At 36.1% G+C, this 24,552-nt stretch overlaps 5 protein-coding genes across 6 annotated transcripts; 2 read left to right on the forward strand and 3 right to left on the reverse strand.

The window, feature by feature from the left end:
• Window positions 1-7,647: 7,647 nt before the first annotated feature.
• LOC106338568 (glutathione S-transferase T3-like) lies at window positions 7,648-8,376 on the reverse strand. The gene is made up of 2 exons (XM_013777516.1): window positions 8,061-8,376; window positions 7,648-7,967 (listed from the first exon to the last, which is right to left on the reverse strand). Exons 1-2 carry the CDS (start codon window positions 8,374-8,376, stop codon window positions 7,648-7,650), a joined length of 636 nt encoding a protein of 211 aa, XP_013632970.1.
• A 1,695-nt stretch (window positions 8,377-10,071) lies between these two features.
• LOC106342922 (adenylosuccinate synthetase, chloroplastic) lies at window positions 10,072-12,151 on the forward strand. The gene is made up of 3 exons (XM_013781986.1): window positions 10,072-10,470; window positions 10,744-11,748; window positions 11,829-12,151. The coding sequence occupies exons 1-3, from the start codon at window positions 10,171-10,173 to the stop codon at window positions 11,997-11,999; spliced, it is 1,476 nt and encodes a 491-aa protein (XP_013637440.1). The 5' UTR covers window positions 10,072-10,170; the 3' UTR covers window positions 12,000-12,151.
• Window positions 12,152-12,590: 439 nt separating this feature from the next.
• Window positions 12,591-13,622, reverse strand: LOC106340617 (dehydration-responsive element-binding protein 2F-like). The gene has a single exon (XM_013779464.1). The coding sequence runs from the start codon at window positions 13,586-13,588 to the stop codon at window positions 12,788-12,790; it is 801 nt and encodes a 266-aa protein (XP_013634918.1). The 5' UTR covers window positions 13,589-13,622; the 3' UTR covers window positions 12,591-12,787.
• Window positions 13,623-18,986: 5,364 nt separating this feature from the next.
• LOC106337426 (acetylglutamate kinase, chloroplastic-like) lies at window positions 18,987-20,533 on the forward strand. Its single transcript, XM_013776530.1, has one exon. The coding sequence runs from the start codon at window positions 19,244-19,246 to the stop codon at window positions 20,267-20,269; it is 1,026 nt and encodes a 341-aa protein (XP_013631984.1). The 5' UTR covers window positions 18,987-19,243; the 3' UTR covers window positions 20,270-20,533.
• Window positions 20,534-21,458: 925 nt separating this feature from the next.
• LOC106337114 (guanylate kinase 2-like) lies at window positions 21,459-24,086 on the reverse strand. 2 transcript variants are annotated; one of them, XM_013776159.1, is made up of 11 exons: window positions 23,936-24,086; window positions 23,614-23,661; window positions 23,435-23,536; window positions 23,280-23,356; window positions 23,079-23,208; window positions 22,631-22,993; window positions 22,440-22,561; window positions 22,221-22,356; window positions 22,090-22,135; window positions 21,898-21,994; window positions 21,459-21,811 (listed from the first exon to the last, which is right to left on the reverse strand). In XM_013776159.1, exons 2-11 carry the CDS (start codon window positions 23,614-23,616, stop codon window positions 21,727-21,729), a joined length of 1,161 nt encoding a protein of 386 aa, XP_013631613.1. In that variant the 5' UTR covers window positions 23,617-23,661; window positions 23,936-24,086; the 3' UTR covers window positions 21,459-21,726. The 2 variants fall into 2 exon arrangements, with proteins under 2 accessions (XP_013631613.1, XP_013631614.1); XM_013776160.1 differs by having other exon boundaries at window positions 21,898-21,991; window positions 23,936-24,083.
• Between the last annotated feature and the right edge of the window lie 466 nt (window positions 24,087-24,552).

Below are 24,552 nucleotides of genomic sequence, written 5' to 3' on the forward strand. Positions count from 1 at the left end.
TAAACTATAAACCATATTGAATAAATAAATATTTTAATTTCAAAATTTACTTTGAATAATTTTTTTTGATAAAAGTTTTGAACTAACATTGATAATTGTTTTTAAATTATAAATTACTAAAATTATTAATCCCACAATGAAAATTTTGTTATCAGTAATTTAAATTTTTTGCTATTAAAGATGCACATGATCAAAAAAACATATGAGTAGAAAACATCATTTAATAGACATTAATATTAAAAATATACTATGTATGTTAATATCATTTAAATTTAATTACATATCCTATCAAATTTTTAAAAAATTGTCTGGATTAATAAAATTGATTTATACGTTCGCACCAATTTAATTATATATGTAATAGTTACTGAATTTTAATTATTCAATATATATTTATTATTTCATAATATGTAAGAACATATAATACATAAAATAATTTTTATATATAATGTTTATTCCGCGCAAGGCGCGGATCTTAATCTAGTGTGTTTTACTATTTTCATGTTCACGATGCCTAAACATCTAACATACATATATTATTATGGATCAGTTGCAAAATATATATTTATTAATATTCCATATGAGCTCATATATATATCAAAGAACATTTCATATCACTCTCTCAACCATATATCAAGATGTGAAGCGAGCCAATCAACGGATAGAGACTAAAGATATTTATATATTATATATTAACCGGTCCTGAGGGAAAGCATTAGAAGCTTGGGCTTCCGGCCCTAGTTTAGTTAACTATTAAATCGGCCGCTAAAGTACCGAAGTTTCTAGTAGGCTAGTGGTTAGTTTAGCTGTTTTGGGTGATCAAGGTAATGGGTTTGATTCCTCTTTACCCCATTTCCTTTAAAGCTTCTTTTTTTAATAAAAAATACCTTTGATAAATGGGCCTTAATTTCTTTTTTTGCTTCCAGCCTTTGGATTATCAGGACCGGTAATATATATATATCAGTGTATATATCCAAGTTAGGTATTAGAGTTTGTAGATATGTATATATTGGTGCATCATAAAGAAGAATACTATGTGTGAATTAGAGAGAAAATACAAACTATGTATGTTATTTAACTGATAACAATTACGTTAGTTGATAAGATGTTTGTTACCGAGTAAAGTTATTGTTAACAATCGAGTTAATCAACAATTATTATGTTAACACTGAGTAATTGGGTATTATAATTGTGATTGAAATCTTTGATTATTTAAACTCAACTAACACATGATTATGAACACATTGTCAAAAGGCTAGTTATCGGTTAACAATAATGTTAGAAAATAATGGTGAATCATAACAAGAAACGCCATGGGTGAGTTAGCGAGAAGACACAGACTTTGTGTATTTTTTAACTGTTATTAATAATTTTAATTGATACGAAGTTAGCTATCGGAGTCAAATTATTTTTAACAGTCGGGTTTTTGAGAAATAATTATATTAATACTGAGTAGTTGAGTATTTTAACCGTGACCCAAATCTTTCATTCTTTAATCTCAACTATCACATATAATTCATGAACACCTTGTCTGAAATTATGTAATAAGAGTGCAAAATTATATATTGTTGTTTAGAGGACTGGTTTTTGGTTAACAATAATGTTAGAAAATATTATTTTTAGTTAGATGGTGCAAGTACTGGTGTGTCTCAAAGAGTGTGTAGTTTCCATTTTAGCAATTAGATTGTGCAGGGAGACAATTAGGTTTTCAATTGATTGGAGGTCAACACGGTCAGAAATATATGCATCCACAAGCTCAACACTGTTGTATTTGTCCTTCTTCTCTTTGGCTTCTTTCTTTTTTTCATCTGGTTCCTTAGACGTTTGAAAAAGTTCACCGTTAAGCCCCCATAAAACATCTCGTTTTTAAAGCCATTCCTTTGCCATTTAGCCTTACATTACCATGATATCCACACATTTGTCTTCTAACTCGTCATCCCATAATAATATGGATCAGTGGATATATGACCATCTAAATCTTTAATGATGAAATTTACTTCAACCTTTAATTTTGTTAATAACAAAATATTTAGACATATCACTAATTATACTTGTAACAGTTACCGAACATTTTATCTGTGTAACTAAAACTATGGGGTCATAAATGACAACTTGTTACCAAAATTACCTATTCTTGTAGCAATTACGTAAAATTTTATCTGTTAAATGGAAAACTAAGATAAACAAAAAGTTGAACAGATAATAACCAACATAACTAATGCTGGACATGAACACATGACAACTACTTATTTTTATAGCGGTTACATATAATGTTAAATGGGAAAACAAGACAACACAAAAAATGGAGAGACAATAACCATCATAACCGTGTTAATTTGAACATATAGATAATATTAAAAAGTAATTGTTTAGATAGTTATCTACAATAATCAACAAAAATAACAAAATTACTTAAAAGTTACTTATCGTATGATTCATTCGTGTTAATAAAAGATTTGATCCTTTTTGGTTTGTAGCTCTACTTGACTTGCTCTCTAGTTGTTTTTTTCCTAGATGTCTCTTTCTTCACCTTGCAAAACAAACAGAACAAAAAAAATTGAAAAGGACCGAAGAATATGGAAGAGAAGATAATGTGTACTTAGATCTGATCAGTAAACAAACATATTTAAAGAGTAAAATTTTATAGATATGTTAAGCATGAAGAGGGAACGAGACTAACACCATTTACAAAATGCTCTTTCTAGTTACAAGTCACAAATTCACAAGGATCTAGAACGTTATTCAAAAAAATTTGCATGTGCCAAATGCAATAACGTTGTGTAATAGAACGGTAGAAACTCCAAAATTGGATTCTTAAGCTTCTGAAATCTAGAATAGCCTATGCTAAAGCAAGTAAAAATCTATTTTCTTTTGGAAGAATGAGATTAAAAAATTGGAAAGAAAATTATATTCAGATGCATCCACAAAGATCTTGAAAATAGCTTTACTTTATGTAGATTATGACTGAATGACATTATTAGAGTAACAAAAATTGGAGTAAAACTTTTTTACTTTCACTTAAATACATCCAATCAAGATTAATATGGTGAAAAAAAAAAATTCACTCATTTACTCCATAAATTAACTTTTATTAGTTGTTTGCACCATTTTATTTACTCTTAAAAAACAAGGAGTAAATTAGAGGGATACAAAAAGTAACATATTTATTACCTCTTTATTTTTACGCCAAGTTACTCTACTTTACTCTGTTGTGTTGTCAGTCAAACCCGAAATAATTGTGAGATTGTTCTCACATACCAATGCATTGTTGGGAAAAATAAAAAGCATCGATGACAGACCTGACAGAGATCTGACACATTGTTTTAGCCTCTTAGATTACTGTTCTAGTCCAGAAGCTATGTGGTAGGGGTAAGATGATCAACAAATGATGTGTGTAACATGAGAGAGTATACCACTAGTATTGGTCCCTTTTGAGGGCACTGATACCAATTTATGTAAAAAATAATGTTTTTGTAAATAATAGAGTTTGAATGTACATAGGGGATATTGTTGAAGTGGTTGATTTATCTAACAAAGTTTAAATTTTATACTTATATATATATATATAAATGAAAAAATCAAAACGAGAACACTGCTTTACTTTCAGCTGCATTTTCTTTACTGCTTTATTAAAATTCTCCAATACGTTTTGCGGGAAAGAAGAAAAGATAAACTAAAGCAGTGAACAAAACATGTTTCGCTCAAATCCAGTTATCATGAATATAATTCATTTTCTAAAATCTCAAACCCAATTCCACACATAATAAGAGTATTATCATTAGTTAATTTGAAGCAACAACATCGATTAATAGTACATAATCCATGATCGAATCCTTTGGGTATGCACTCAGTAAAAGCATGCGTGATCATCATATATTCCCCCACATGGTGCAAAACAACTTCGTTCACCTTTTCTTGCTGGTTCGGTCCTTGCTGATATACAACTCAACGTTAATATTTATAATCTACATTTGCATTCCCAAGATAATGAGTTTTTCAAAAAAATATAATAATAATAACAAGTTTTTTCTTTTCAATTTTTTTGGGTAAAAAAGAAAGATTTTAACCAATTCACCTAAAACAACAACACGTATAAGGTTGACATGTAGATAACAACCTATTGTAACTAGGAGAGAGAAAACACTCTTCCTTCTCTCTAGTTTTATCACCACCGCAAATAGTGTTCTCCGGTCGGCGGAGTGGGCTTCCACAGCCATCGCCGGTCCGGTTTTTGTATTTTTTTTTCCGTTTTTTCGCTGTGCATGTCTTTGTTCTGACTCCGGGATGAGGAAGCTCTGTTAGTTTCGTCGTCGCCGACTTAGATTCCGGGGGGTGGAGGCTTTCAAAACCTTGCATCGCCGGCTTTTGGATTTTGATCTTTATTCACGGTGGGTTATCTGTTACGGTGTTCTGGTTTGTCGGATTGGCTTTCTTGTATGAGATCTCGAATAGATCGATTGATGCTCTCCAAGAATGAAAATAAGGCGTGGAAGTCAAACGAGATGGAGGTTCTGGATTTCTTAATCATGTGTCTGCCGGCTTCGTGGCTCTGGATGAGATATCGATGTTGATCGATGAAATCTCTCCGAAGAAAAGAGCACGGCCGTGGAAGATGCATGTGAACCAGGGGGATTCCGGTGAAACGCCGCTTGGTTTCGACGGTGGAAAAGGAGTAGGGTTATGGTGACACGTGTTTGTCTCGCAGTTGAGGCGTAAACACGTGTTTTTGACGTGTCGGGTTGGTTTCGGTGTTGGGCTTACCTTTAATGGGCTTCTGTTTAATATGTTTTTATGTTGTTTTGAGTTCTTTTGGGCTTTGGTTGTAAATATTGTCGGGTTTGGTCCAGTTTGGACCTAGACCCTTATAATAATATTATAGATGGCAAAAAAAAAAGGTGGTTTATCTTTTTGTCGAGAGCCCTAACAATATAAATATATTTTTTCCAACGAGAAAGAGTGGTAGGCAAAACACTCTTTTATCACAAGACAAACTTTTGAAGTAAATACATCAGTAGCTGCAGAGAAGCATATAAACACAAAATTGGCAGAATCATTCATGATTATTTGCCATCGATTATTTATTAAAAGGAACAATCTTGTGGTTTGTATTAGGCACACACCATTAATTATATCATGTTTACTGAATTATGTACACACGTAACAAACCATCAATCGTATCATTTTTAATTCAGTTTAGTTTTTAGAACATGTTTATTGGGGCAACCCCTAAGTGGGTTCTTAGTAAATTTTTAAGTATTAAAGTTAAGTTAAAAACTTTTGTTAAGAAACATTTAATTTTAGTGCTCCAATGGAAGTTTCTTGGTTCTTAAAAAAATTATTAAACATTGTTTTATTGAAGATTAAATTTATTTATTAAATAAAACAAAGTCAAACATAACATTTTAAACATAGATTTAAAAATAAAAACATAAAAACATAAAAACAAAGATTACAAAAATAAACGATAATAATTTCAAAAAAGCATCAAAGCTTAGTTGTTGTCTTGATCACGTCCAAATTTACACCATATATTTTCAACCAAATCAGCTTTCAGTTGTTGATGCACTTGTCTATCACAAATTCTAGTTCGAACACCCATCATATTGGCGATATTTGTAGAGATATATGTAGAATACGTGAGATCCACAAGTGAACTTCTGTTGCCTTCTCCTTGTTGGAATTCTGAAATATCAAACTGAGTGTATTAATCTCGTTCGTCTTCTACTATCATATTATGAAGTATAATACATGCTCTCATAATATTCTCAATCTTGATTTTATCCCAAAAAAGTGCTGAATTTTTAACAATGGGAAATCGAGCTTGCAAGACTCTGAAAGAACACTCGGCTTCTTTTCGGACAGCTTCTTGACGTTGAACAAATAAAACTGCTTTCGGCCCTTGTGGAATTGGAATAGATTGGATAAAAGTTGTCCATTTCGGATAAATACCATCGGTGAGATAGTAAACCAAATGATACTCTCTTCCGCTGACCGAGAAATTCACTTACGGAGCTCGACCATTTATTATGTCATCAAAAACTTGTGAGCAATTAAGAACATTGATATCATTTAAGGTACATGGAGGTCCAAAAAATGCATGCCATATCCAGAGATCATATGAAGCAACCGCCTCTAAAACGATTGTTGGTTTTCCCGAACCACGAGAATATTGCCCTTTCCAAGCGGTGGGATAATTCTTCTACTCCCAATGCATACAATCGATGCTTTCTATCATCCTGGAAAATCCACGAAGCTCTCCAATATGAAGTAGAAGTTGAAGATCATCTGGTGTTGGTCTTCTTAGGTACTCATCGCCAAACAAATTTATTATTGCTTCCACAAAAATTTTCACACATAACCGAGTAGTAGTTGCATCGAGCCTGAGGTATTCGTCGACCGTATCAAGCGAAGAACCATATGCCAACACACGAATAGCTGATGTACACTTTTGAAGTGTAGAGAGACCAAGCCTTCTGATACCATCTTTCTTTTGACGAAAGAATTGAACATCATTGGAGAGGCGATCAACAATATGCATGAACAATGACTTGTTCATTCTAAATCGTCGTCAGAATAGATTTTCAGGATATGTTGAAGTGTCACTGAAATAACCATTCCATAACTGGAGATGGCTTTCTTTACGATTTCCTTCGATAAAAACTCGTTTGTCTTCCTTTCATCTTCTTGATCACCATGATCATTGAACAGATTCTCAAATGTTTGATCAAAATGTTGATTAAAATATTGATTGAAAATTTCATCAGTTGACCTTTCGAAAGTGTTATGAGAAGAAGATGCCATGAGAGGTTTGTTTTAGATTCTTGTTTACAAAATATAAATTGTTTCAGAGAAGATAATAGAGAAAGAGAATTGAGAGAAAAAGATAACGTTGTGAGAAACAAAATGGAGAGAAGAATGTGAGAAAGAGAAGAATTGTTTTACACGCATACATTCTCATCACACACACACATTCATTCTCCATAACACTCTTTAACTGTCTCGTGACACAAGAATACAACACACACACACATACAAATACAAACAACACACACAAGAATACACTCTTTCACTGTCATGTGACAAGAATACAAAACCACTTTCATTACATCACAAGAATACAAGATATGGACACTCGTGATTGATGATCAGATCTCTCTCAACAACAACAAATAAATGACACACGGGTTTCCCAGCAACAAGACCATCAACAGCAACAAATCACTTCTTTTCTCATGTTCTTGTCTTCCCCCGACATACGAACATTGTTTCCCAACGTGTACTCTCTCACCTGCATTAGAAACTTTGAAGATTTTAGCATGAGAACAAGTTCAACTACATAAACAAGAACATTTTAAACAAACTTTTAACTACATTACACATCGTGAGAACTACATAAACATAACAACAACATTTTAGTATGAGAACAAGTTAACATAACATGAACATAACAAGAAACAGAACAAGAAACAAAACTACACTTAGACGACTAATTAATTAGACAACAAGTCATTAATAAGCTTTTTCTTGATGGCTTCTTCATACTCAGCTAGAGGTTCTTTTTTTTTTTGCAATAAGACTGTCAAGTAGGCTCATCTTAGACAATCGTTCTTTCATTGCCAAATCCTATTGTTTAATGGACCACATACTCTAAAACTCATTCAGCGCATTCTCCTCTGCCATCATCTTCTTACCACTCATCTTTGCGGCCTTAACACCCGGGGGACGCTTGTTTTCAGTTGCTTGAGAGCTTGATGAATCTGCACCGTCCTCAAACTTCCTCTTTTTAGAGCTCCCTTCGTTTTTAGCAGTAGCAAGGTCACACCACTTATGGTCGTTGCGCAGCTCCTTCCAAGCGTGTTCAAGCGTTAATTTCTTCTTACGGTTGTTGTAGAATATTTGATGAGCTAGTTTGAGAACATCATTCTCATTTTGTCTGCTACTCTTCTCTCGGTTTGCAGCTTCATAGGCTGCACAAAATTTGCAAATAAGATCATTGATCGTGTGCCAACGTTGCTTGTCGTGACTTGCCTCTCTCTGTTAGCAGCCATCAACCCGAGGACTTGCCGCAAAGTAGGCTGCTATTCTTTTCCAGAAAGCGTCTGATCTATGCTCGTTGCCAACAACAGGATCTTTGCTCGTGTTTAACCACGAGCTGATGAGCACAACATCATCTGTTGGCGTCCACTTCCTTTGTTCTCTACGGTCTGCAGCAGTGTCTCCACCAAAGTTTGAAGCTTCGGAACCTAGAGTGCCTAGAAAATGAACTTGTGATGAAGATAGTGTCGAACTATCTTCATAGTTACCAAAGAAAATACTTTGTTGACCATTAAGTAGTTCAACAAACTTTGAAGTCTGCGTAGATGGATAAGAATCCATATCCGAAGGAAGCTCAAGGAAAAGGGAAATAAAAGAACATATGTGAGAAAATGGGAAGAGAAGAACACGGTGAGCAATGTATTGAAGAAAGAGGAGAAGGAAAGATTTTTAAAGACTGAAGAGAAGAACACGGTAATCAATGTATTGATCACAACCAACCAAACCGAGTTGACATATATCTAACACATTGATCACACTACACCATTGATTCCTATCTAACCATAAAAATCTATTTATTACAACCATAATCTAATACTAACCACTTAAACATCTATTTATTACCTAACCTAACACTAACCAACGATTCAATTCATTTCAAACAAAATCATTGATAATCCAATTCAACATAGCAAAGAGAAAGGTTTTATCCAATTCAACGGAGCACCATAAATGAAAAACCACCAACGAATACAATGCTTTATGCAATTGAACAGAGCAAAGAGATATGCTTTACTTGTATGAACAATCGTAGGCCCTTTGTTTGACGAACTTGGATCATGCCTCTTGAGTCTTGATCAAACCACCTAAAGAAAAAAAAGACAGAAACAAATCAAAACAAATTAGAGGATATATATTAGAAATTGACGATGAAGAATCTAAGACATGCATAATTGAAAGATTGAAACATATAAACATATAACCGCAGCTTTACCTTTCGATTCGCCTGAGCCGCAAAAGTCGCTGTCGTTCTTCGTCTCAGAGAGCCACCGATAGAGAGAGAGGTCGCCGTTTTCCTTCGTCGCCGAGAGCCACCGATAGATAGGTCGCTGTTTTCCTTCATCCCCGAGAGCCATCGATAAAGTTATAAAAACCGTAGGATTTGGATATGGTTTGGTATATAACCGATTAAACCGAATAAACTGAACAAAACCGATTAAAAGTAGAAACATGTAAATATGTATCTATTTTATAACAATACATGAAAATCTATTTTGTTACATAAGTTAAATTTGTGTTAATAACTATTACCATAATTTTATAGTAATAAAGAACCTTAATTTGTAAAACACTTGAACTATAATTAAATAACAATACATCGCAATTCAGACATCTTATTTTCTAAGTCTTCTTTTGATCTTTTTGCTTTATTTTAGTCTTCACTAAATTAATATGAAGATTATAAATTTGATGGACAATAATTAATGAAAAAATTTCACAATTTTTTTCTTATCTGTAAACAAACAGAGTTTCTTGTTCAATTTAAAAAGCATGACTTTAATGAACACTAAATATGGAAGAGTGAAATAAATTTTCTTTGATGTTTCTGTTTTGTTTCATATTTATTTTCAAAATTCCAAGCTTTGATTTTAGTTATAGATTTGATTATTTTATTTGATGGTAGAAGCATTTTTACTTTTTTGTTCATTTATTTGAACATGTAATATATTTTTAATAAATGACTGTGTTGACAATATGACTCTAAAATTCATATAATATGATCTCAAACTAAATAATTATGTTTTTTTGGTATAAAACCGAATAAACCGAAAACCGACGGTATATAAATCGAACCGAACCGAAGTAAATATGGATTTAAAATAGTAGTTATATTTTACTAACCGAAATACTGAAAACCGAAAAAAACCGAACTTAAACCGAACCGATATCTGGATTGAAATTTTATATGGAACACGTTTTGAAGGTTCCTTTGCTAAATCGGTTTGTTCTACCCGGTTCAGTACAACTTTGTTGATTCAGAGAACATATTCCATGTGGAGGGGGCACAACGGTCATTTTGAAAAAGTTCTTCTCGAGTGCCGGCGAACCCTAGCTCTTCTCTGACTCTCTCCAAAGATGTCTCTCTCTTCTCTCTCTCTAGACTCCAAGCCGAGATTCGCCGTCGGAGGTCCATGCCACCGCCGCTATCCTCTTCCCCTCCACCCTCGTAGCTTCCTACCCTGCTCTCCTAAGCGTCCAACTGTCTCAGCGTCACTAAGCGTTACCGCTGATTCAACCACCACTGAGCAACCTCTCGGACGTATTGGATCACTGAGTCAAGTCTCAGGCGTGCTAGGTTGCCAGTGGGGAGATGAAGGCAAAGGCAAACTCGTTGACATCTTAGCTCAACACTTCGACATCGTTGCTCGTTGTCAGGTAAAAAGCTCACACCTTTATCCTCAGATTCTCTGTGACCCTTTCGTTAATCTCAGAGAATCACAAACATTAGTATTGAAAGTTGTTAACTTTGTATAGAGCGCAGTTGCAAAGTTTAAGTCTTTCTTTGTTTTTGATTGAAAGTTGTTAACTTTGTAAAGAGGGCAGTTACAAAGTTTAACTATTTCTTTGTTTTGGATTGAAAGTTGTTAACTTTGTATAGAGGGCAGTTGCAAAGTCTAAGTCTTTCTTTGTTTTGTGGTTTAACCATAGGGTGGAGCTAATGCTGGACACACTATATACAACTCAGAGGGAAAGAAGTTTGCTCTACACCTTGTGCCTTCAGGTATACTCAACGAGGGCACCACTTGTGTAATCGGCAACGGAGTCGTGGTGCATTTGCCAGGTCTCTTCAAAGAGATTGATGGTCTTGAGTCCAACGGCGTCTCCTGCCAAGGAAGAATCTTGGTCTCAGACCGTGCTCATCTCTTGTTTGATTTCCATCAAGAGGTTGATGGTCTCAGAGAATCCGAGCTTGCAAAATCGTTTATCGGCACGACTAAGAGAGGAATAGGTCCTTGCTACTCTAGTAAAGTGATAAGGAATGGGATTAGAGTTGGTGATCTCAGGCACATGGATACTTTGCCTCAGAAGCTTGAGGTTTTGCTAGCGGATGCAGCTGCGAGGTTTAAAGGGTTTAAGTATACTCCGGAGATGCTTAGGGAAGAAGTTGAAGCGTACAAGAGATACGCTGAGAGATTAGAGCCTTACATAACTGACACGGTGCATTTCATGAATGATGCAATTTCTCAGAAGAGGAAGGTTTTGGTTGAAGGTGGTCAAGCTACGATGTTGGACATTGACTTTGGTACTTATCCTTTTGTTACTTCCTCTAGTCCATCAGCTGGTGGGATCTGTACCGGTCTTGGTATAGCTCCAAGAGCAGTTGGTGATCTCATTGGAGTGGTGAAAGCATACACTACAAGAGTTGGTTCAGGACCATTCCCAACGGAGAATTTGGGACCAGGTGGTGACCTTCTGAGGTTGGCTGGACAGGAGTTTGGGACAACAACTGGTCGTCCTCGTCGGTGTGGCTGGCTTGACCTTGTTGCCCTGAGATTCTCTTGCCAGATCAATGGATTTGCGTCGCTTAATCTCACTAAGCTTGATGTACTTTCCGACCTAGACGAGATCCAGCTCGGTGTGGCTTATAAAAAGAGTGATGGCACCCGTGTTGACTCCTTCCCTGGTGACCTTCGCCTTCTTGAAGAACTGCAAGTAAGTGTTGTTCTCTGACATATGTTTGACTGTCTAGAATGGTGAATAAACTCTTGTTTATATGTGAAAATGAATGGTAGGTGGAGTATGAAGTGTTACCTGGATGGAAGTCTGACATATCCTCAATAAGAAACTACGCTGATCTTCCCAAGGCTGCACAGCAATATGTTGAGAGGATTGAAGAACTAGTGGGTGTGCCCATTCATTACATTGGTATTGGCCCCGGTCGTGATGCCCTTATATATAAATGAGTTTTAGGTTAGGCTTTTCTTTTTGGCTCTTCCACAGACTGAAGCATCAAGTTAATTGAGATGATTACACTTGCTTTGGAGTGACTAATGTATCTGTTTCTTATATTGGAATAAAAAAGAGGAATAAGGAATGAGCTTGTTGAATTTTTGAAGTTTATGTTTTCATGTTTGATCTTTACTCTATTTCCTTCTACTGCTTCAAGATCATTCTCGGCCTTTCAGAAGATCTGTAGATATTGTTTAGACATTGAATGAAAAGAATAGGACTAGTCTCTAATGCCTCCCTCCCTCAGATTCTGATTAGTCTTGGCATTGAAACCTTTCTTAGGGTACTAATGCATCATGTTATGAGTCTTTATGTGTTATTCAGTTTTGTCGTTTTCTCTTCTTGACAGCAAGTTTGTGCTGCTGGTCTATTTTGAAGGCACATCTTGTTTTACAGGTAGATATGTTCATACCAACCATGATCTTTATGTACTGTTTTTGTTATCCATGGTAGGTAAGCTTTTGTGCATGGTTACATATAACATTGTTTAGGACTCTTGAGTTTCAGTACTTTTTAATTACTCTTGAGATGAAGTATAGAGGAAGGAATGAACATGCTTACAACAAAAAGAAAAACACAGAACAACTCGTTCATATTCAGAAGTACACTGACTCATTAGACTGCACTCTGAGCATATCCCTTTTCTATCCATGCAGCTATCATGTTACACTAGTCCAAAAAGCACTACACTAAGCCTAACTCCACACGTGTACTTCTGAACCTGATCCACAAGAAGTACCTCTCACTCATCTAAGCTTCCACAGAAGTTCCAGATGGAAGGGAAGCCTAGATCATCCTCAAAATCATCATAACTTCCGAAATTATTGGAGTCGAAATGCATAACTAAGGTGTCACTTCCTGGCATCTCATCAATCATCGACTCCCAGCTTAAACTCTGATCTGTGAAAGGACCTCCACTTTTTTCTTGTTCGCTCCATGGTGGAGTGTAATGACATTCTGCTACTTCACTTGCTTCTGCTTTACTTTTATCCTTCAAGATTCCCATCTGCTGAAGAAACTCGTTCAGGTCCATCTCTGGTTTCTTCTGATCATCACCTTCCAACATCTTGCTGGTTTTTTCATCAAGAAGGCTAGTAGAGAAATAAGACTGAGATAGAAGTCCATTTTTCTTGAGCTCATCTAGTCTTTGTTGGATAATGTGAAGACTAGGCTGAGCATTCACGTTAAGCAAACCACGAGAAGAAGGAAACATAGAGATGAACTTCTTTGAAGGCACCCATTTAAACCTCTGAGTGTTGTTCACAGGAGGCCCTTGTTTCCTCTGAAGATGAGGTAAGTTGAGATACGCTTCATGGCCAAAGAGTTTCAACGCGGCTTTGTCATAAGCCATGGCTGCTTCTTCAGCAGTAGCGAAAGAGCCAAGCCAGAGTCTTGCCCTTTTCTTGGGCTCTCTGATCTCAGCCACCCATTTGCCCCATGTTCGTTGCCTGACTCCACGGTACCGGCAAAGAGCGTTTTGTGGACCGCCTTTGCCACGGGCAGGACCTTTCTTCCATTGTTTCATTGAGGATGGTTTTTCCATTTGTGTGTTGCAGAGAGTGAAGAAGAAAGAAAGAAAAGAGGGATGTGATGATGATAATAGGAAACTTTGAAAGAGTTGAGTGTTTAAATAAGTGTCACGGTTCCCTTCACTTCACAGAGAATTTTTTTTTTTCACCCGCGCATGTGACCGTTGCTTTCTTCTGTTATTTTGAGAGAGAGAAAAAAATCTCGTGTCCTCTTCTTTTCTTGTCGGAGAAGATTAATAAAGATAAATCTCGTAATCCTTAGTTGTAGATGTCAAATTTTATTTTAAAGAGTAGTAGTAATACCATAGTATTATCCACTTTGATGATAGAAATTTCACATTCATGGCAATCCATTAGCGACGATTAGGCATATTCTGCTAATCCCATTCGTTTTGGATTTTACATTTTGAAAGCAATATTTACCCTTTGAAACCTTTTTTTACCTGTTCCGTTAAAGCTTGGCACATTTTAATACATTTCCACTTATATATTAATAAAATCTTTAAAAGAAAAATCAATTCAGACACATTTGTTATTAATAAGAAATTCTGATCCGAATCTCAAACCACATTATGTAACATTAGTTTTGGCCTACACATGCTCAAACATTAGTTAATACATTGTTTAAATATTTTTTCAATTGAACTAACAATATTTAGTTAGTTCAGACACAGTAAATTGAATGTCGATTTTATTTGTTTGGTTTGAAAGAATACACTGATCCAACTACAAACAAATGAAAACAAAAGAAAAGTGTAAACATTTTTTATTGGTTCTGAATCCATTGGACAAACTTTAATAAAAATGACATTGTACATCTAACTTTGCTCAATTCTGTTGCGTTGAAACTTTGTTCATTATGAAACCATCATACCAATCAAATCAAATTATTTAAATTTTGATTTTGCTATTGTGTGGTGATTCAAATGTTGAAAAATAATGTTAAAATTTTGTAAATAATTCATTCACATTGTTTTTTTTTTTTGTTCAAATTCATTCACATTGTTATGTAAAAGAAATTGAGACGAATATTTGACTCGACTTGTTTTCTCTAACTTTTGAATATAATTGTTCATTTGGATTCAATTTGTTTATGTGCCACTAATATGCTATAGTTAGAGCGATAAATAGTCAGACAAACTTAAAGGTCTTTCCCTGACAAATGTAAAGGTCTTTTCCCTATGATTCTTTTCCTGAGACACTTTAAAGCTTTTGGGTTTATTATTTTTTCTATCATTTTGGTTGTCTTCTTTACGAGGAGAATTGGAGTGAAGTGAGAAAACAGAGGCAAAGTCACGAGCCACACACACGTAAGAATCACGTGTTCGATCGTGAAGATGTACTCTTAAGTGTTTTTAGAGATTCTTCAGATTTATTCGCCGCTCCCTTCATCTATATCGCATGATCATTCCCCCCACATCTAATGAACACGTTGCTTATTGAAATCCATTTACTTATTAATAGTAAAATAAAAGTGATTATACATAACATTCGACCAATTCTTTTTTATTTGACCGTATGCTCATACTCGAGACCAATAAAATCGAGACTCATATTATGAAGAGTACACAAACAATATATATCACAAGCATAACGTGAGTAGTTTCATGTGGAAAGAAAACGACAATTCATAATTAATATGAGTGTCGATTTTGTGAGACCAATAAGATATGACTTCATTATATGAGTGTCGATTTTTTATTTGACCGTATGCTCATACTCGAGACCAATAATATGAGACCAATAAGATTTGTTATGGTATTACAAATATGTAGCAGTAGGCTTAATTCAGCTAGCTCAGTTCATATTCGATTTTAGTCTAGCAACTTCTAGCAGAACATAAACAATTTATACGACATTAGATAAAATAATGTAATTTTAAACTGATTCTTTTTTTATTTTGCTTAAAAAGTTAATTTTCCATGAGAAAAATACAAAAAAAAAAAAAGATTAGGCTCATCGCTTGCTACAAATGCCACATACATACAAATTTCTTCGTCACGTGACACACAAAAAGGAGAAAAGGTAAAATATATCATAAAAATATGTATAGAATCTGATCCTAGTGGAGAAAAAGACATTACGTGGGGGTTATACATGCCAATAGCTCATCACAGACTTCACGTACGTTTTGAGAAGGATCTGACAATGCTTTCGACAAAACTGATCTTGCTTCGAGCAATCCTTAGAATATGTGTTCCAGTATCACGTCTTCACTCTCCATGAGTGATGCCATCAGTTTTGCACCAGCCAGCTTCTCCTACACAAAACAATATATATATCACGAGCATAACGTGACTAGTTTCATGTGGAAAGAAAACGACGCTTCATAACATCGTTTCTGTGACTTGTGTCTTCTGGTATCTTTACGGATCCTTGTTCAAGAAATCTTGAGGCAAGTTTCAGTAGATAAGATGCAAAAGGGAAAAAAAAAAAAAAAAAAAGAAGATGCAAAAGGGAGAAGTGTGGACTTTAGATGGTACATGGCCGAGAACAGGACCTGTATACAAGCTGCTCGGACCTCATGCGCAGGGCCAGCCCATAGGGTAGGCCACATAAGCCATTGCTTAGGGCCCATGGAAAATATTTCAAAATTGTACATACAATTTTTCATTATTTGTATTTTTTCCTATATTAGCTTAGGGCCCTGCATGAGATTTTCAATTAATGGACCGGGCCTGCTCATGCGTAGATATGAACTGCACCAGATTCAGTAAAACAAGTTACAAATAGATTTAACCGAATCTGAAATGAGTGTAAGCAGTCAAATGTACCTTGAGGGAATGAAATGCGGAAGAGCTTTTCGAGCTAAAGTATTCTTGGCAGATTCAAGGAGCTTTTGATGACAAGCATGCACTATAAGAACGTTTGCCATGCATAGACGAAATGGAATATGAAGGGGCTTTTACCAAATTGAGTGTTCAGTCACTACAAGAACAGCTGATTCCTGATGGAGGGGTTGTTCGTTTCAGCATCTTTCATCTCTATCCAGATGATTCATTTGTATGATCTATCCAGATGATTCATTTGTATAATCTATCGAGATTTGAATGATCTATCCAGGTAATCTATTCAGATTTTTGTGACCGTTTGTTTGTCCATCCAGATAGCTCATCTTGATGAATCATCTAAATGGATTTTATGTTTGTTTCTTTATTTTCATTTCCATCCAAATGAGTTTAGTAAACAAATTACCAAAATACCCTCGTGTTGATTTAATCATATGTTAAAATTTTACTACAATAATAACTTCTAATAAATAAAAAAATAGATAAACATGTATTAAAAAAAAACTTTAGAGTTTCAAACTAAAAATAGTATTAATAACAAACCGATTGTAAATTCGGTTTTGGCGGAAAATGAGATTTTTCGGTTTTGGCGGGAAAATACAATTTTTGGTTTTGGCGAGAAAACGCGTTTTTGCGCTTTTGGCGGGAAAATACGTTTTGGCCGGGAAAACGAATTTTTGAGGTTTTGGCGGGAAAACACGAATTTTCTGTTTTGGCGGGAAACACATTTTTCAGTTTTGGCAGGAAAATGAGATTTTTCGGTTTTGGCGAGAAAAATACAATTTTCGGTTTTGGCGAGAAAACATGTTTGTGGTTTTGGTGGGAAAACGGGTTTTGCGGTTTTGCGGCGGTTTTGCGGAAAACAAGATTTTCGGTTATGGCGGGAAAACACATTTTTTCGGTTTTGGCGGGAAAACAAATTTTTTTGGTTTTGGCGGGAAAAAAAGTTTTTTTTGGTTTTGGCAAGAACATAACAATTTTCGGTTTTGGCGAGAACACATGTTTTACGGTTTTGGCGGGAAAACGCGTTTTTGCGATTTTGGCGTGAAAAAACATTTTTGTAGTTATGGCATGAAAACGCATTTTCGGGTTTTGCGGAAAATGCATTTTGGCGGAAAATACATTTTGGCGGGTTTCGCGGGAAAATGCGTTTTGGCGGGAAAACACGTTTTTACGGGAAAATGCGTTTTGGCGGGAAAACATGTTTTGCGGTTTTCACGAGAAAACGCGTTTTGCAGTTTTGGCAGGAAATGCATTTTGATGAGAAAACGCATTTTCGGTTTTGGCGGAAAAAAATGTTTTTGTGTTTTGGCGGAAAAATGTGTTTTGGAGTTTTGGCGTGAAAACGCGTTTTTGTGGTTTTGGCATGAAAACACATTTTTGCGATTTTTTTGCGGGAAAACACGTTTTGTAATTTTGGCGGGAAAACACGTTTTTGCAATTTTGTCCGGAAATGCGTTTTTAGGGTTTTGGCGTGAAAATTTTGTTTTTAGGTTTTCGCGGGAAAATGCGTTTTTGTGGTTTTGTCAGTTTTCATGTCCGGAAATGCGATTTTTAGGTTTGTAATTTGTGAATTACATCAAGAAAATAATAGACATTATACCATATTGAATGAATCATCTCCATTCAAATGGTCCAAATTGGTTCAGCTGAATGGACTTTAAAACTAAGCCTAAATTTCCGAAAGTCATCCGGCTGGATGAGTTGCACTTTTAGTTACTAAACGAACAAAACTTTCATCTCCACGCAGATGACTCATTCGGATGGAGAAACAAACAGGCCGTACTCGCTGGAAATCCGTCGAACTATTTTCTACAAATTTCTGACAAAAATCCTCGGATTTATTTTGCTGAAAATTCTTTAATTTCGTCAGAAATTCATCGGATTTTTTTGATTGATTCCTGAATATTTTTCAAAGAATTTTCTATGATATACATGGGTCGTCAGAATTTCCTCTCTGGAATTCGTCAGAAAATCTCCAATAATACTTAGAAATAGAGTTTTACGTAAAATATTAATATATTTAGTTTTGCAATAACCCAATATCCTAACAATGCTATTTGGAAATTGAATTATCCCAAAAACCAGAATTATGAAAATATTTTGTTATACAAAATATTTCAAATATTCAAGTTACCAGATGTTTTATTTGGAAGCCGAATTACCTGATATTTTATCTAGAAGTTGAATTACCCGATATTTTTATTTGAAAAATCTGAATTATCCATAAAATTGATCTAAATTTACAAAAGTACATGAAATACCAGAACTAAATTGGACCCAAAAAAATACTTGGATACTAGTCAGTTTTCAACTTTATTATCAGAACCAAAACCAAAATAACTGAACCAAATTTCATAAATAACCAAACGAAATTTATATCTTTAAAGCTAAAAAACCGAAAACGAAATGCTCGTGGCTACTCCAGATTCATATAATTTCTATATTATATCGGAATAAACATGAAATTATATGTTAAGGTAGTTTATATTTAAATTTTGAATACTTTTAGATACTAATTCGGATAATCAGATCAAACTATTTCAAAAGTTTTTCGAAAAAGTTCTTTGGATAGCCGTTCATAATCTTCAGATTCATATCATGTTGAGACCAAAATAACGCGTCTGACCTAGTTACATGATGTTCAATTTTGATATTTTTACTGTTTGAATTGGGTACCGATTGAAGTCTTTGGTTCGCATCTCAGATTTAGGACAGAGTCTTTGAGTTTAAATTCCAGGTCGACAGTAACTATTGGTTCATTACTGTTTGCCTGCGACATACACCGCTGAAGATTTTAACTAATTTGTAACTAAACCTGAGAGACTCTCTCGCTTCAGTATTATCTCCGCCGCCTACTCCGGTAGGAGTCACTCAGATATGGCCACCGTCACATCCAAAACGCCGCCTAAATCCTTCTCCTTCTCCATTTCCAATCCTCTCAAACCCCTAACCCCCAAATCTCCATCCCTCCGCTTTCCACCTCGCAACAATCATCACCACCACCGTTTATCCGTAAACGCCGCCGTATCACCACCGCCTTCAGACACACCTTCGCCGGATTATAGATTCGAGATCCTCTCCGAGTCCCTACCCTTCATCCAAAAATTCCGAGGCAAAACCATCGTCGTCAAATACGGCGGCGCGGCCATGACTTCGCCGGAGCTAAAAGCCTCCGTCGTCACCGACCTCGTCCTCCTCGCGTGCGTCGGTCTCCGCCCCATCCTCGTCCACGGCGGAGGTCCCGACATCAACCGCTACCTCAAACAGCTTAACATCCCGGCCGAGTTCCGCGACGGACTCCGCGTCACCGACGCCACGACGATGGAGATCGTCTCGATGGTTCTCGTCGGAAAAGTGAACAAGAATCTCGTTTCTTTAATAAACGCCGCCGGAGCCACCGCTGTTGGGCTGTCCGGACACGACGGTCGTCTTATCACCGCGCGGCCTGTTCCTAACTCGGATCAGTTAGGTTTTGTCGGAGAAGTCGCGAGGGTTGATCCGAGCGTGTTGCGTCCCTTAGTAGAATCCGGTTACATTCCGGTGATTGCCTCTGTGGCTGCGGATGAAGCTGGTCAGGCTTATAACATCAATGCGGATACGGTGGCGGGGGAGCTCGCGGCGGCGCTTGGAGCTGAGAAGCTGATTCTGTTGACTGATGTGGCGGGGATCTTGGAGGATAGAGAGGATGTGGGGAGCTTGGTGAAGGAGATTGATATAAAGGGAGTGAAGAGGATGATTGATGATGGGAAAGTTGGTGGTGGGATGATTCCTAAGGTGAAGTGCTGTATAAGGTCACTTGCTCAGGGAGTGAAGACGGCGAGTATTATCGATGGGAGGAGGCAGCATTCTTTGCTTCATGAGATCATGTCTGATGAAGGAGCTGGAACTATGATTACTGGATGAAATGTGATGTTATAGGTGATCCATGGTTTTGTATTTGAGAATGCCAATGCCTGTGTGTAGGCAAGATACATTCATGATCGCTGCTTATGAGTCTTAGAAAGACAATTTTTTTGGCAGCTCTTGTGGTTTGCATTTGCAACTTCGTTGTTTCTGATTTCTAATGATTATCATTGGTCTTGAAAAGTTATAAATTTTTGAAGACAATAAGCTGTTCTAAGGATAGGTGTTTGAGTACCTGTTGCTTAGCTCTGTTCTGTTTCTATATATGTCAACCTATGTTCTATCTGATTCAATCAAATAAACACTTTTGGCATATCAGTTCAGTTAACAAAGACGGTTGATCTTTTTTGCCATTACAGATCCAAGTTAACTGTAAAGTATAAATACACACTTGCGCGGAAGAATGCATCCAAGAACAATTTTTTAAGTAGATCTTTCATGGTTTTGTTAGTTCCTGGTTTTAAGTGGCTCTCGTGTGGAGATAATAGACAGGAGAGGAGATAAAAAAACTGACAGGACTAAAGTAGTTCCAGAACTGAAAAGTGAAACTCTGTTCTAATCCCTATCCCCTCGTACCTCCCCCCTTAACACCTTTGAGGCTTGGGCCTCCCAAGATTTAATTATTTCTGGGTTATAGCCCAACAAAACCTTCTAAGTATAGTACCAAGATTAGCTCCATCTCTGGTTCAAACTGACCGAGATGAAATGTTGTTGGGTTGGACCAAGAAAGATACTTTTAACTGCGTGCGAGGAGCCACACATGTCTATTTGGTATTACAGATCGCAGAGTATCACTTGACAAGTGTGTGGTGGAGCAGGAATGGATCATGGGTGTCGTCTTCTTCAAGTAAAGTAACGCTCGGGTAGGGTACACCCAACCTTCCTACATTCACACTCACCCTCACCGACTTTTGGACCAACGAATCTATGCAAGTTGCATTCCCTCGAGGGGACCCCTTTTAATTCCAAAGTCCCACATGTTGCTCTCTTCTCCTTAATAGCTTTGTCATTCTTCTTCTCTTATTGAGATGCTTTTCAGCTACTTGATTGGCTGATTTTCAAATGTAAACTGCCCACTAACCGTCTTTGAGTCATGTACAAATATAAACACTAGTGATGAGGAATCTCAATTAAAAAAAAAAAACCATTGCAGCGCTTCAACCTTCTGATACTTAGTGTATGTCCTAAATAATAATACCAAAATGATTAGATTTTAGAGTAAACAAAAACTTTATACCAGTAAAAGGAACAAAAAAATATCGCTCCATCATCTCTCAAAAGAGGTGATGTCTTTTTTTTGAATCATCATAATAGTAATCATCATCATCACTGCCTATCTAGTAAACCTTTCAACCGCTAAAATGCCTTGAAGTCTTTTCAGTAAACAAAAGAATAAAAACAAGAAGCAATGTTTCCCTATTTAGCTTTCAGCGGAGAAAGACTAAAAAGACTCTTTGTTAGCTGGACTTCACCGTGTCCAGAACGATCCCTCTTGTTCTTCCGGGTGCTCCCCCGTTAATCGAAGATAAATCCAACACAATCCTGCTCACCAAAAGACCATTCATTAACGAAAACACTATAGAGAGACATCAAACCAGAAATTTCATTAGTCAATTTAAGTAGTGTACATGTTGTTCTTGATCACTTCTCCTGTTTCTTGAATCAATATCTTATCTTCCATCTTTGTTACTGTATGCTCCTTGGGAAGATTGATCCCTTCTACTGCTTTTAATCAAACCATCACAAAAAATACATTAAGCTTACTTTCATACCTCATCAGTATATACATTGTGTCTACTCTTCAGTTTTGGTTTAATTACCTTCTAAGCCATTCACTGGAGCGTCATTGTCTATCCCCAAGAGATTCTGAAACAGAGAGCCAGCCATTGTTATTCGTCACCAAAGAGCTTTTAAGAGCATTCTTTCCAAAACAAAAGACGGATAAAATCACCTTAAGGCTCTTGTAACATTCCTCGAGGTTGTCATTATACAGGATATGACCAAAAATGCCTGAGGACTTCCCAGCTTTGATCTCCGCTTCAGCGTTTCTAAGCCGCTTCTGGATCTGCTCCTCTGTTTCAGTTCCTCTGGTTTTTCACAGCATTTGAAACTTGAGAATACAATCTCTTTCAACTACATCAACTCATATGGTAAAAGTCTGAGTTTTTACCGGGCACGTAGCCGATCTTCAAGCTCCTTCATTGAAGGAGGACACACGAATATAAACATGGCATCAAGAGAACTCGCCTTCACAGACCTCGCTCCTTGAACATCAATGTCAAGTATGCATCTCTACAATGATCATTTAAAAGATCAGCAGCATGAAGGAGAACACACAAGAGATGATGCTCTTTGTATTACCTTTCCTGAATCTGTGACAACCTCAACGGATTCAATGCTGGTTCCGTACAGATTACCATGAACAGAAGCAAACTCAAGAAACTTCCCGTCATTAATCTCTTTCTCCATCACAGTTTTCTCAGTGAAATGGTAGTGAACACCGTTCTTCTCCATACACCTCGGAGAACGAGTCGTGTGGCTCACAGAGAATCCAAACATGGAAGGAAACTCTTTCATGAGCATCGTTATAAGCGTTCCTTTGCCAACTCCAGAGGGACCGCTTATGACAATAGGCTTCTCTGCGTTTCCTCTCACTCCTTTGCTCCATGTAACAACCTCTTTGCCTAAGAGTTTCCTTTGTTCCCGGACAAAAGGACTGTCCACCTACATATCAATGCTCAGACAAGTAAGAATAAGACTCTCTAAAGATTCTAATGGTAACAACATTGAGGTGTGACTAAGGACTAACCTCGAGGAACCATATAGAGTCATCAGAAGCTGCATCTTTTTTGATAACTAGGATCCGTCCTTGTTTAAGAACAATGGCGGAGTAGGCCTTGCAGGGTTTAGGGCCTGTTCCAAGAACAGTAGGACTAGACCTGAAACAAACACCAACATTGACATCAGATACTTAAGATTCTAATAGAACAAGATGTAATGTAACACACACCACTTGTTAGTGATTTTGTCATGAATCTGAACTCCAAGGAACAATGGGTTCTCTTCATGACTTCCACCAATCACATACTGAAAGAAGAGATCAAAACCAAGGCTGATAATGTTGAATCAATTTCACATTCCAAAACATGAAACTGAGAGGCTTACGGATCGATCTCCAATTTGAACTGATGTATCTTCGGATTTTAGACTACAGCCATTAGTGTGTCCATTCTCCAGATGATCCACAAATAAAGCTGGTGCTCCTCCCTATTAACAAGAAACCAAAATCATCCCAAGCAAAACAATGAATAGCAACGAAGTGAATCGCGCCAAAAGAGTCTCACCATAGAGGCTTTTTCTATGCTTTCCAAGAAGACACAACTCAGCTTGAGCTATGGCACAATCACAACATTAAGAGATCAAAAACAAACTAAAGACAGAACAAAACAACTGCAGACAAAAAAAAAAAAAAAAAGACAGAGCAAAACAACTTTTGTCTAAATAAAAAAGATTAGACCTTTTTGTGTTTTCTGCAGAAACATTCAAAACCCAAAATGCAGAATCATAAAAGTAAAAAGACAAAACTTTGGAAACTACATAAACAAAACGATCTATGAAACGAAAGAGACCAAACCCAGAAGGAAAAAAAAGAACGATTTTTCCTACCTCGAATATGAACAAGCTGAGGAAAGACGAAGGCTTTTTGGATCGAAATGAGAAAAAAGATTTCAATTTTTTTTTTGTTGGTGTGGCAATCGAATATGGCTCTGGAAATTTCTCAATCAGCTATGGGGAAGAATACAGAATATATATGTGCATAGTCCCAAGACAACATGGAGAGAGGACCGGAGGCTGCGAGGAAAGCTATACGATCCTTCTTTTTTCAATTAGGTAATTATTATTATTGTTATTATTATTCAATTAATGATTAAATTTTTATTAGCTTGTTTTTTTTTTGAAACACTAATAGCTTGTCATAATTTTGAATACAATTAATACTTTCTCCTTATTAAAAAAGATTTTGTTTAGAGTTTTTATTTGTACTTGAAAGATTGATGTTTTACACTTTGAGTAATACATTTTTAAAAAAAATTTACAAATAAATTAAATGATAAAAAAATGAACGGTTGTACATTTATTACAAAACAAAAAACAATGCAAAAATTAACAAATAAATACAATTATTTCTTGTTTTTAATATATGTGAAAAAACCTAAAACATCAATTTATATACAAAAAGAAATATTAAAGAAGTATTAGATTGCCATAGTTATGATTAGCTG

This window comes from Brassica oleracea, chromosome C4, assembly GCF_000695525.1.
Source record: "Brassica oleracea var. oleracea cultivar TO1000 chromosome C4, BOL, whole genome shotgun sequence".
NCBI classification, from domain to species: Eukaryota; Viridiplantae; Streptophyta; class Magnoliopsida; order Brassicales; family Brassicaceae; genus Brassica; species Brassica oleracea.

What these genes read in the sequence shown, in the direction of transcription:
- LOC106338568 (XM_013777516.1), bottom strand. Translation starts at nt 8,376, where the DNA reads ATGGATTCTTATCCATCTACGCAGACTTCAAAGTTTGTTGAACTACTT. An exon ending in AGCAGCCTACTTTGCGGCAA is followed by an intron (nt 7,968 to 8,060) that starts GTCCTCGGGTTG and finishes AATTTTGTGCAG; the next exon opens with CCTATGAAGCTGCAAACCGA.
- LOC106342922 (XM_013781986.1), top strand. Translation starts at nt 10,171, where the DNA reads ATGTCTCTCTCTTCTCTCTCTCTAGACTCCAAGCCGAGATTCGCCGTC. An exon ending in ACATCGTTGCTCGTTGTCAG is followed by an intron (nt 10,471 to 10,743) that starts GTAAAAAGCTCA and finishes GTTTAACCATAG; the next exon opens with GGTGGAGCTAATGCTGGACA. An exon ending in GCCTTCTTGAAGAACTGCAA is followed by an intron (nt 11,749 to 11,828) that starts GTAAGTGTTGTT and finishes AATGAATGGTAG; the next exon opens with GTGGAGTATGAAGTGTTACC.
- LOC106340617 (XM_013779464.1), bottom strand. Translation starts at nt 13,588, where the DNA reads ATGGAAAAACCATCCTCAATGAAACAATGGAAGAAAGGTCCTGCCCGT.
- LOC106337426 (XM_013776530.1), top strand. Translation starts at nt 19,244, where the DNA reads ATGGCCACCGTCACATCCAAAACGCCGCCTAAATCCTTCTCCTTCTCC.
- LOC106337114 (XM_013776159.1), bottom strand. An exon ending in TTGTCACAGATTCAGGAAAG is followed by an intron (nt 22,562 to 22,630) that starts GTAATACAAAGA and finishes TGATCATTGTAG; the next exon opens with AGATGCATACTTGACATTGA. An exon ending in GAAGATCGGCTACGTGCCCG is followed by an intron (nt 22,357 to 22,439) that starts GTAAAAACTCAG and finishes GTGAAAAACCAG; the next exon opens with AGGAACTGAAACAGAGGAGC.